Raw genomic sequence first — 11,308 nt, forward strand, 5'->3', positions numbered from 1 at the left:
TCAATGAGGATAGAGGGATAAATGAAAATACTCAATCTTCTTTCGTGCTTTATATTGCTTTCTTTCCTTGGAATAAATCCCTAGACGCCACCATGTAATAAGAGAAAGAAAGCTAGCATATGAACCTTTCGCAAGGATGCCTGTATGTACAGTGTTCCGAATTCCAGCAACCTACCGGAAGATAACCTGCACCGCTGAGTGGTCCCGAGGCATAATACATTCTGTAAATACATGCTACGGGCAGCTTGAGCTCAATTGGCGCTAAAAATTGCTCGGAGCTTGGAGCTGGACACCACTTGAGGGCAATCTTGGCAGAATTATCCTCACGGTTATCCTTGACAGGGTTGAGTTACACTGACTTGCATTATTCTTGGCGCTTCTCCGGTAGGAATTCGGGGAGCCAATGCCGGCGCTGTTTTGAAAGCCCTCTAATGTGCTGAGTACTAGGTGGTAAAGTAAAAACAACAACCTAAAAAATTACACAAAATTTTCCGAAAATATGGAGTCCTTGGCTGCAGTTTTTTGTGCTGCTTTTCATTCTGGCTATGCTTCTGCTTTGGAAACTTAAAAAAATATGCACAACACATTTAGCAGACACGCATCTAGCTTGTAGAATGGTTCATTTATTTTCTTTTTTTATCTAAATGCTCCACATATCAATGGCGTTGAAAGTTTCGATGTGATCAAAGAAAATGAAGCAAATGCCAATGTGGAAATGGGAAGAAAAACCCATTATGGTTGCCATTCTGGCAACGATTACAATCTTAGATGGCGGCCAATGTGATGATAAAGTGTGTCTAGCCGTCGCGTATTTCTATCGATGCAGGAGCCACTGTAATGTGAAGTACGCCTGCAGTGTGCTTGACACTGCACCTGCACAGCTGTTAGCGTAGGGCTCCTTACTTCCCTTCGCATAAGTCTTTGTCGTACACAATGTGTTTTTCCGGTCCGCAGAGCAAGTCGAACACGAAGAGGCAGAGGCTTTTCACATTGTGGATTTCCCCCGCCTTCAACCAGAGCTCACAGCCTGGAAGAAAAGTGCGGCCAAACAATTTAACATCGGAGTTCGTGAGATCACGTCACAACATTTCTCGGTTCTTTACGTTTTCTGAATTCTTACCATTTTTCCTGTGTGGGAGCCGCAAAATGTCGCAGTTATTGTACTCCGAGAAGGCGACCCCGTATTCTAGGACAAAGTCTTTTTCTATAAGTGAGAAAAATGAAGACAGAGACAAACATTTAATGCGCGAAAGGGTGGAAGACTGACCTCAGTAACAGGCTCTGGCCCGCTACTCCTCACTAGCGAAGTGGGAATGAAAAAAAAAGTACACTTTAGAAATATGAATGCAAGACAGCGACAATAGAGATTTGCCTCTGGCGTCGTTTTGCGGTTTAAAGAGCAAGACGTTGTTCCGAAATCGTTGTATTCATGGGAGACTTTCGAGCTTTAGGCAATGATTCCTATATTTTTTATGTGGCAATGCCACTATTTATGTACTCTGACGTGAATGACGCCTAAACGTTGCACCTGGATACTAATATTAATATGCAATTCTCATGATGCAATGCAGCTTCTCTGCCCGTTGACCGATAATTTTCGATAGTGCCAAATTCTTCCCTAGGTCGATGGCAAATACACATGCTTGTGTAGGTGTGAACGACGTTGCGGGCCTTTTTTTTGGTGTTTTGGCAAATATACAGGGTAAACCGTTAAGCCATAAGACGAAGCGGCGAATAAGCTTTGAATAGGTATAAGCATCTGATAAGGAAATCGTCTGCTCTGTTCTTTGCAAGAAGCACTAAATGCCGCCGTAAGACGAAGCATTCTTCCAGTCATTACGGGACCGTTTATATCTATGCCGTAAAATACATTCCAAATTTTTATTGGCACCAATATCTTCAAAGGCTTAGTGGGAATTTGACAGCATGCGCTTCACCACTCCTCCATTTGGGGTGCCCGACGATCTCTGGTTCCGAGGTTGGCTTTTTATTAAAGCTGGTCTCGAAAAGAATATCAGTTAGATGGTGTTATCAATCATTGTAAGCTCAAGTCAGGTGGTGCTGCATTTTCATAGAAGGTACTTATTGCAGCGATGATGAACTGCACTCTAAGGTGATGAACATTCACGTCCATAATTGTACGGAAAAATGGGCTTGATCAAGCTCCTCTCAGTTCTTATTTTGTGAAAATTAGCAGGCACCTAATGTTTACGCTATGAATTGACGCAGCTTCTCGTGAATGTAAATCGAAAAAAGCTTTCGTATTGCAGTTACGGAACCGGTTAGATACGCTGAAACTTCGAATCCTCATCCGTATTATTTTGGCCGCACTACTACAAGCCGAGTACATTGCTGCCAATGTCACGCATTCGCAACAGAGCGCTGTAACTACGGAAGTGTTCGGCGCTATGAGCTAGTTATCGTTCAATTTAGAATATATTATTAAAAAAAACAGGGCAGGTTGCGTGATTTTTTTCCCCCAGTTTGAGTGTTTTTGAGCCGACGATGCAGTCAACACAGTGTACAGCTTACCAAGAGATGGCGATGATTCAATGATGTTTGGAGTGGAATAACCTTCCGTTGCATGAGCCCAAGCATAAGCCGTTCTGTTGCTCCTGTAACATTAAAAAATAGAGATTCAAAATTGACCCACGGACCTCAAATACTGAGAATTCTAGAGTATGCTTTGTCAAATGAGCTTGGCTGTAGAAAGCAGTGAAAACAGATGCTATTAGCACTTCCTGAAAATATCAACAACGGTCCAGAGTCGCAGCTTAGCACGTATTGCTTGTTCGAACAGGTTTCTTATAAGAAACCATTTTATTGGATCCCACTTTAGATTTGTTATTGTCGCACAGTGGTAGCCACGGTATCAAAGGCAGCAGGGCATATTTGGAAGGGAACGGCTGCTTTAAGAACAGCGTGCTATAGGGAGCTTTCTATGGCATCTTGTACGATGAACTGCTAAGGAACGAGCCCGCGACCACTACATTGGCCAACAATTACCACGATCTTCGTCCCGGTGTTATCGCAATACCCTCGTGTTTCTCGCTAATTCACTATTTAAGTAAGGAAAACGTATACACGCGTAAAGAAAGTGCGTTCTTGCGAGTGGAGTTTACCATCAACACATCAATGATCGGCTCTCCTTATTGAAAAACTTGCGGTGAGGCCGCCGTAGGTAGATAACGTTTTCCTAGTAACGGAAGCGAAAAACAACCATGAACCTGCATATTTGGCAGTAATGAAACATGGCGAAGTCTCTTAACTGAGCTCGTTTTGCCCTGATTTCAGAAATCGTAACAATTGCGAAACAACGATGACAAATGAGTAAAACAAGAGATAAGCTAGTGTGTGATATCTCCACTCTTTTGCCCGTGTCTTTTGTTCCGCTAGGTAACACGTCTAAAAACAAATCATGCCACTGCATGAGTGAGTAGTAGTGAAGTTTGGTGTATAAGAAGGTATCCACATTAGTTACGGTCATTTGCACTTTCAATTACTCAATAGATGTTGTCTTCTGTGCACAGAGTCGATGTGGATACAAAAGGGAATTGAAGAGATGTTCAAGGGGGGCATCGGCGATTAAGAATACCACCTCAGCTTCAAGAACTTGCAGAGAATGAAGGACTCAGGGAAGTTTTATGCATGGCTTCATGTTTCCAACAGCCGCTTACTGCATCTCTCCATTCCATATGGGAGATCACGCTATATAAAAAGGCGCCAATGGGACTCCTTATTTTGCTTATGGCATAAAATATTTCCTGTGAACGAAAATGCAAACGTTAGATATGTTTCAATATGCATTCCTAAGTCTAGAAATAAAGCTGCTACGCTGAACACCTAATTTAAGCTCAAAGCGATGAATATTGTCTTGAAATATATAGTTTATTTTTGAAAATGAAATTAATATGATAAACTTTGCTTATTCATTAGCAACATAATTTGTCCCGAATAAATAGCCTTTTACTATTAGTCGTTGCTTGATTTGTGTGATGATTTGCAGCCAACCCGCTCGTGCCACCGTTAGGAAATTATACCTAATGATTGGCTAGACAGCTTAAATACATATTTATTTTTTATTTTCTGTTAAGCAATTCTAAAAAATGGCACATCACAAAACTTATTTCGGCTGTTGTATGATGCACAATATCCTCTGTTAAGGTAACGCGTTATTGCGGGAGAAATATGACAGTCAACCACAGAGACGGCAAACCATCCATGAAAACCAAATAATTGAGAACACAAACCGAAGACACCGTACCTACGCGTTAGGTGCATTTCCAACACAATTATAGCTCATGAGCCATGTGTAGCAAAAGCAGAGTAAAAGCATTTAAAATTAAGATGACGCACAATCTTTGTACTCCTTTATTTATTTATTTTTTTGCAGATAATGTGTGCTAGACTGACTGTCTGACCGCTTCCTGGCTAGATTGAAAATTCAGGACATATGATCCTGACGGACTACTAAGAACTACTTGTAGTGCGATGCTGGGCAGGGCACATAGGAAACTATTATTTCAGTTTATCTGCACACACTTTGCTTGGGACTGGCGCTTTTTATTTGGCGGCTTAATCTTTTTCATGACATTTGTTTTTACTATATATTCTGCGGTGCGCCTCTACTATATTAAGGAACGCAGTGATGGTCAAGACCATACGGATGTCTGATTTTAGTCTGATCTCTGCTGCCTCAAATGCCAGTTTCTCTAGCAGTATATGAATTGTGGATATGAATGCAGGTCACAGCTTTGCAATGATATTTTCCGCAGAGCTCTGTGGTTCCAAGCAATGAAACTAAAGAATTTCTACGTTGAGTGGAAATGCTGGAAATAATGTTTTAGTCATTGCTGATATAAATACCCCGCCCGATTCTGATTCTTTTGCTGCCCGTGCTAGCAATGCGGCCATTTCTTTACACTGAACAAACATAAAGGTTTGAGCATGAGGAGTGTCAGAATGCTACTCACGTGGTCCCATCCTTGGGGTCAACAGCACGAAATATATTTTTGGTATATTTTTCTTTTTCATTCACTGATAAGAGTTCCGATGACACACACTTCTTATTTATTCCATAGAATGGTTCATCCTCATAAGACCTCATGTAAAGGTAATATCTTCCGGGAACGGTTAGTGCCTGCAAGAAGAACGTAAGAATGCAAAAACATGCTTGACCACACCGGACACAAGAGAACGGTGCTTACGCTGTCAGACATCTGAAGATATTGCCGCTAGTTTAAAGAGCTGCACATTGACGTTTGCGATTTCATGCATAAAGCAAAATGCATGGAATGTCCTATGGGCACTGCTTAAAACCGGCAATATTCAAGCGGCTCAAGGTCACAGTGCAGAGAGGCTTGGTGTGGGAAACATTTCTCCTCGATAGCCGCATTATTGTCGCATCACCTAGAAACACTGAAGACTATGCTTGAAGTAGCCAAGCCTTCTGGGTTCACTCTGAAGCTACCAAAGCGTCGCTTCGTTTGTGAAAAGCTGCAATTTCTAGGCCATGTTAGCAGCAAGAAAGTTTTGCGGACTCACAAGCAGAAGTTTGCTACGGTGCAGTTTCTGCAGCGAGCCAACCAGGAAGCCACGTGCAGATTTTTGGTAGTACGCATATTTAACCGGTAGTTTGTAAAGCACTTTTTGTGCATTAAAAATCCCTGATTGGCAAAGTTCTAATTCAGATTGTAAGCGCCACGTGGAGGCGTTTAGCCACAATCAGCAACGCCTCGTGCCCGGCTGTGCCGGGTCATGTTTGCTTTATTCGGCAGAACAAATGAGCTCTTAATGTCAGAGTAGGTCTTGTGCAAATACGGCACCTTGAAGCCAAATGAAGAAGTGTAAAGTATTTCAGGAGCACCAGTGAAATCGAACAAGCCACGTAAGACATGACAGCAGGCATGCCATTTGAATGCATTCCAACTGAAAGCATGAAAGCTGCCGCAGCTTTCTTTCTAGCTGATTCGTGTGGGGAATTGGTTTGGAAGTTTGAAGCCCTCCAAAAACATAATTGCTGCCAAACAACGTCTGTGGCCAAAGTTCTTTTGCACACAAAAAGCGGCAGTTCTCGAAAGAAATGCAAGGATCCCAAAGCATCCAGTGGATTACCCCGAAGTAAGATTGTTACACCTCTTTTGCTGTACCTGGGTAAAAAGGTGGAAAGAATAAACGTACCGGTCCTCCGGTTTTTCACTTTCACCGTTGAGTAACCGGAACGCCTTCATGAATTTCGTGCTTTTTCAAACAGCTCTATCGGCAGGCTTCATCAGTTTTTGAGTCATTCTCGTGTAGCGGAGGAAAGATAAAAATCCACGAAAACATCTGCATACAACCACTAAACGGCAAACATACGCTAGAAAGAGCGTGAGTCTTGATTCAATTTACTCCAGAGAACCGCCCCAGCGATATCCATCTTCAATGACCGCTACCATTTAACGCGCGCGGGAATTTCAATGGAAAGTCATCGGACTGCACACACTGACGAAGCAAATGTCCGAAATCTAAGTTCTCTGAGAGATCTAAGGTGTTTACTTTTCGCAAGCGGTTTTGCTTCGCGGATGCTCGCAATTCCTCAGGAGCTGTGATTATCCGAACTGAAAGCGAATCTCTTCTGTGAAAAAGACGAAGAAGTGCGTCACTATGCCTATTTAAAAAGCGCGCATCAAATGTGCACGTCTGCTTACTGCGCAAAGTAAGCGGCGCACTTTGCCACTGCAATTATAGCGTTTTTCTTTTTACATTTTCAGAGTATCGGTTAGTGACTGACGTTTCTGGCAGCCACGTAAATCTAGCATGCTTGCAGAAAGAACCACCAAAGTTTGTGAAAAGGATATGAGAACAAGCTCCCAAGCTTATGCATCACATCAATATCAAGGCAGTGTATAGAAGTTTTTGGAAATATCTCTGCAAGGAACAATGAGCCTTTACATTTGGCGTAATATCTAGCGTAACGTCAAGTAAATTCTTCTCGAATAGCGGAGATCAATATAAAAGAAAATTTATCAAATTATCTGGGAAAGTGAAGGTGTTCACTTATTTAACGTGTAAGCGAGAACAGCCGATAAAGTCATCCTAACGCGTATATCGCTTGGCCGAGGCAGATTGAACGAGAGCGGGTTACGGCATCTATGACATTTTCAGCTACTCTCTTTGACATGTAAGTCGTTACGACTTTCTTTCACAGCGCTTATTTTCCGTGTTGGCTTGCAGTTGTTTTTAAACTCTTCAGTTATTCTTGTCTTGCATCCGAAGGGAGTGAAAAAGCTCGGCTTTTGGACGGCCGCAATGACAAGTGCTGCAGTCACGCGGCTAATTATAAATAAAATTAAAAAACCACGATTATACCATTTATTAGGTAATGTGATAAATCTGTCTTTACAGGCAAAAGAAAGCAACATTTTTTATTTTTCTCATTTTTGCCTGGCAAAACAAATGCTAGCATTTCGTTCTATTTCTGTTTTACTCGAGATGTTTGCGATTAGGCATAATAGAAGAGGGAGAGACAGAAGAAGGAGTCTAAGCAAGCCTCGCTTTGGTTCTATTTGCATTTAATTAGTGCACAGCGTTGCAATGTCGTTCCCTTTTTATTTATTTTTTTCGTCTTGGTCCGTCGCGCGCTGCTTATCCGCCACAAATAACCCCCAAATACCAGCCGCAGCTTGCTCTTCTCGGTTAACAAAAATCGCTACCATAAGGTATAGAAAGATTGAGCGCGCTCAAATTTCGTGCGATAGTTAAGTACGTGCGATTTTTTGGTGCACAAGTAAAGCGATCGTAATTCCATGTAGCTTAGTTTAAAAACGACGATGTCATCACGGCTTACCTTCCAGGCGTCTTGATATTTTGATAAATAAGGCTTCCGCTCAAATAGTTCACCTCGGACCAGCACAAGAGTCATGGCAAGAAGCACAAGACGCGTATTTCCGGTCACGACTTCGAATTGGGGTCGCATGCTGATAAGATGCCTTGAATTCCTGAAAAACATGTCACACGTGTTTAGCACCAAATACAAGGAACGCGACAAGTAATTTTACATATTCGAGTTTTATATGCGTCATGTTTCTTTTGTCAGCTGCGACGCAAAGAGTAACTTGTGCCGATCGTTTTCATACTTTCGGCTTCTTTATCCCCCTTGCCGGATTTGTGAAATGAACGTGGGCATAATCTCAAGTAGCACGCGTAGGCGTTCCGGGAGTGAGGGAAATGCAGGCATCCAAAAACAGGCTATGGGTCTCGCAAAGGCTGCTGTAGGGAAAAGTGACAAATCTATTCACGACCCTAGATTCCTCAAAAATCTAACTGGCGGCGTATTTTTTGTCAATACTGAAGCTAGAACCTCCATATTGAGAGCGTGTTTTTCCTTGTTTAACTGAGACAAATCTGTTGCGTTTGCAATGAGCATTCAACGTCGGAATATACCTTGGATCATTACACACATAAAATGGGACCAGCATCTAAATGAAGCCATGATAATGAAAGAATCACGTTTTTTGGAATAGTTCATGAGTAAAGTGGTTTAGACGAGCAAGAATTCTAAAAAATGACCCCCCTCTCGTTGGCCATTTCGTCTGCATCCGTCTCCTTACAATTTGCAGCATCATCGTGGGCTACTGAACATCAAAAGATGCATGAGTGTTTGGCGCTTTGAAGTAGAATTTTATTCCCACGTCTTTACCGGCTACTCAATTATTCCTTAATAGGCATTTGTGAAACTATTTTTAAACAAACAAGAGTTGCAGCAGAAGCTCGAAATAAAAAATAACGGAATCAGACCGGATGAGCGTTATCGTGAAGAAACTAAAAAAAAAAATCGGTTTCATGTTCGCGCAGAAATATCCAATTATAGTTTATCTTCAAAAAAATTTGGAGAGCACTGCTGTCTGCTGCAATAGAGAAATGTTAAAGCATTTGCGCTTGAATGCCACCAACTCTTTCGCAAGTCATCGTTGTCACGTGTTAGTTGCCACGTGAAACTTGGATGACATTGGCAGCTTTTCTACAAGTCATCGTTGTCTAACGTCCATGCACATCCCTAACTTATTTCACCGCCGTACACACCACAACGCGTTCACTTCGTCCCTTCCAGCGTACTTGAACCAACTGCCATTGTTGCAGATTTCTGGAAAGAGCGAGTTCCGGCTATTGAGCGCTACTCTCAGAGTTGTGTTTCCACATCGCTTTTCGATCTTTGGTCGCACTCAGGCCTGCAACACCTTACTGTCAGCAAAAATGTATTATATACTCAGTTGCCCCTTTTTTTCTTTATTTTGCGATTGTTGACATCCGGTTAATTAAACATTCTGGCAGATTAATTTCATAACCCTGTTTACAAACTTAGTTGTTTCTTCAATTTTTACAGAGCACCCCTTTTTACTTGGCTTCATGCATTAAGTTTGGGCATGTGTGAGGTTTTGCAAAAATTTAGAAGGATAAGAACTCGGTGGAGCGCATATGGAATGTTCTCTCAGATCATGAAAGGCAGTTTACCAATATCCCTGAACAGAAAAGTGTACAACAGCTGTATGTTACCGGTACTCACCTACGAGGCAGAAACTTGGAGGCTAACAAAAAGGGTTCAGCTTAAGTTAAGGACAACGCAGCGAGCTATGGGAAGAAAAATGATAGGTGTAACGTTAAGAAACCGGAAGCGGGCAGAGTGGGTGAGGGAACAAACGCGTGTTAATGACTTTCTAGTCGAAATCAAGATGAAGAAATGGGCTTGGACAGGGCATGTACTTCGAAGGCAAGATAAGCGCTGGTCCTTAAAGGTAACGGAGTGGATTCCAAGAGAAGGCAAACAAAGCAGGGGGCGGCAGAAAGTTAGGTGAGCGGACGAAATTACGAAGTTTTCAGACAATGGGTTGGCGCACCTGGCAGAGGACAGGGTTAATTGGAGAGACATGATGATGATGATGATGATGATGATGATGATGATGATGATGAGCTTTTGGACCATTCGATTTCCTAACGAAAACTTCCAATGTGTTTCGTCTAATTGGCTATACAAAGATTTGATAGCGATGCTCTTTCCGCCGTCATTGTATCCTTTTGTGCACTTTGGCCTCATGGCCCATGATGTGTTGCAGGCGCATGTGCAAGATGCCGCTTTCTCCTTGCACCAAAAACGTTTTTTTTTCTATAAATTACACACCGAAGCACTATTTGTGAAGATGCGGCTCCATAGGAAGAGCATTTTTTTACCTTCCATACACTGTCGTCTGTGCATTGTACCTGAAGCCATTGAACACTTTTATCGACTGCAAGAATGACATTTTGTTTTGGGATGTGCGGCGAAGGACGCTAAAGAAGTTCTTTGTTGTAAATTCCTGCAGTTTAGGTTACCTTGTGGCCGCTGAACTCGATTAAGAACCCTATTGGATTTTTTTCTCATTTGTTTCATAGCCTATGCATAACGCGCGCGTTAGATAGCAACGCTGAACTTCTTTTTTCACCTAGAAGCCATTTTAGCTGAATGATTTAGCTCAGGACATATATGACGAAACAGACTGTCTGCCAGGCTGGTTTCCGCTGTTGATGCAGTCTCTATAGTTGCCGCTCTTTTAGTCGTGCTGTCTTCTGTCAAGCTGGTGCTGTGCAGGCACTTGCTAAGGTATTTGTAAGTACTTTTTATACAGCGACTTTTGTACGTACATAGCGTGGTATAGTAATTACCATGTTTAAAAAAAAACTTCCTTTTGGCATGTGCGTTGCGTGCCCACCTGGAACGCAGAGGGCCAGGGTTCAAACCCCAATGTTAGGGATTTTTTTTTCAAATAAGGTCACGTGAGAGGTGCCACTTCCTGTGGACACATTCTGCGGACAGCTTCCGCTGACGGAGTTTCCTTCGAATGAGGCATATAATGCTTTCGCATTAATAAATGCACAAGGTAAGGGGGCAATCTCTTTTAATGCTTGAGCAGAACTATTCATCAGCAAGGCGAGCTCTGCGATACAGCTGATATTCACGTGCCTACTTTTTCCCTTTAGATCGCTGGCGATAATGGATGCGTTCATGAATAAATGCGCGTTTCTGTCTTACGTCAACTTCCTAAACCGTGACCGCATTTTTTTTTTATCGCTCCTGTTTTCCTGTCCACGTAGACTCCCTTGTGTTCCTCTGCGTATCCTGGTCCCCCCTTACCTTCACGTTTGACAACACGTGAGCAGAATTACAAGTGCTGTAAGCGTAGCCATTAAGTCAACGTACGATAAAGCGGTGTACGTGAAGAACGCCGCAGTGTTGCGGTGAATGGGACTGGAAAAGCAAAAACTGGCTTATGGCATTAAAAGGCGCAAAATTGGC

The 11,308-nt window shown here is 42.4% G+C and overlaps 1 protein-coding gene across 1 annotated transcript; it reads right to left on the bottom strand.

The window, feature by feature from the left end:
• Nucleotides 1-681: 681 nt before the first annotated feature.
• On the bottom strand, nt 682-7,956 carry LOC144123255 (male-specific histamine-binding salivary protein-like). Its single transcript, XM_077656115.1, has 5 exons — nt 7,829-7,956; nt 4,974-5,140; nt 2,533-2,615; nt 1,121-1,204; nt 682-1,027 (listed from the first exon to the last, which is right to left on the bottom strand). The coding sequence occupies exons 1-5, from the start codon at nt 7,901-7,903 to the stop codon at nt 900-902; spliced, it is 537 nt and encodes a 178-aa protein (XP_077512241.1). The 5' UTR covers nt 7,904-7,956; the 3' UTR covers nt 682-899.
• Nucleotides 7,957-11,308: the final 3,352 nt, after the last annotated feature.

Source organism: Amblyomma americanum, chromosome 3 (assembly GCF_052857255.1).
Source record: "Amblyomma americanum isolate KBUSLIRL-KWMA chromosome 3, ASM5285725v1, whole genome shotgun sequence".
Taxonomy (NCBI): Eukaryota; Metazoa; Arthropoda; class Arachnida; order Ixodida; family Ixodidae; genus Amblyomma; species Amblyomma americanum.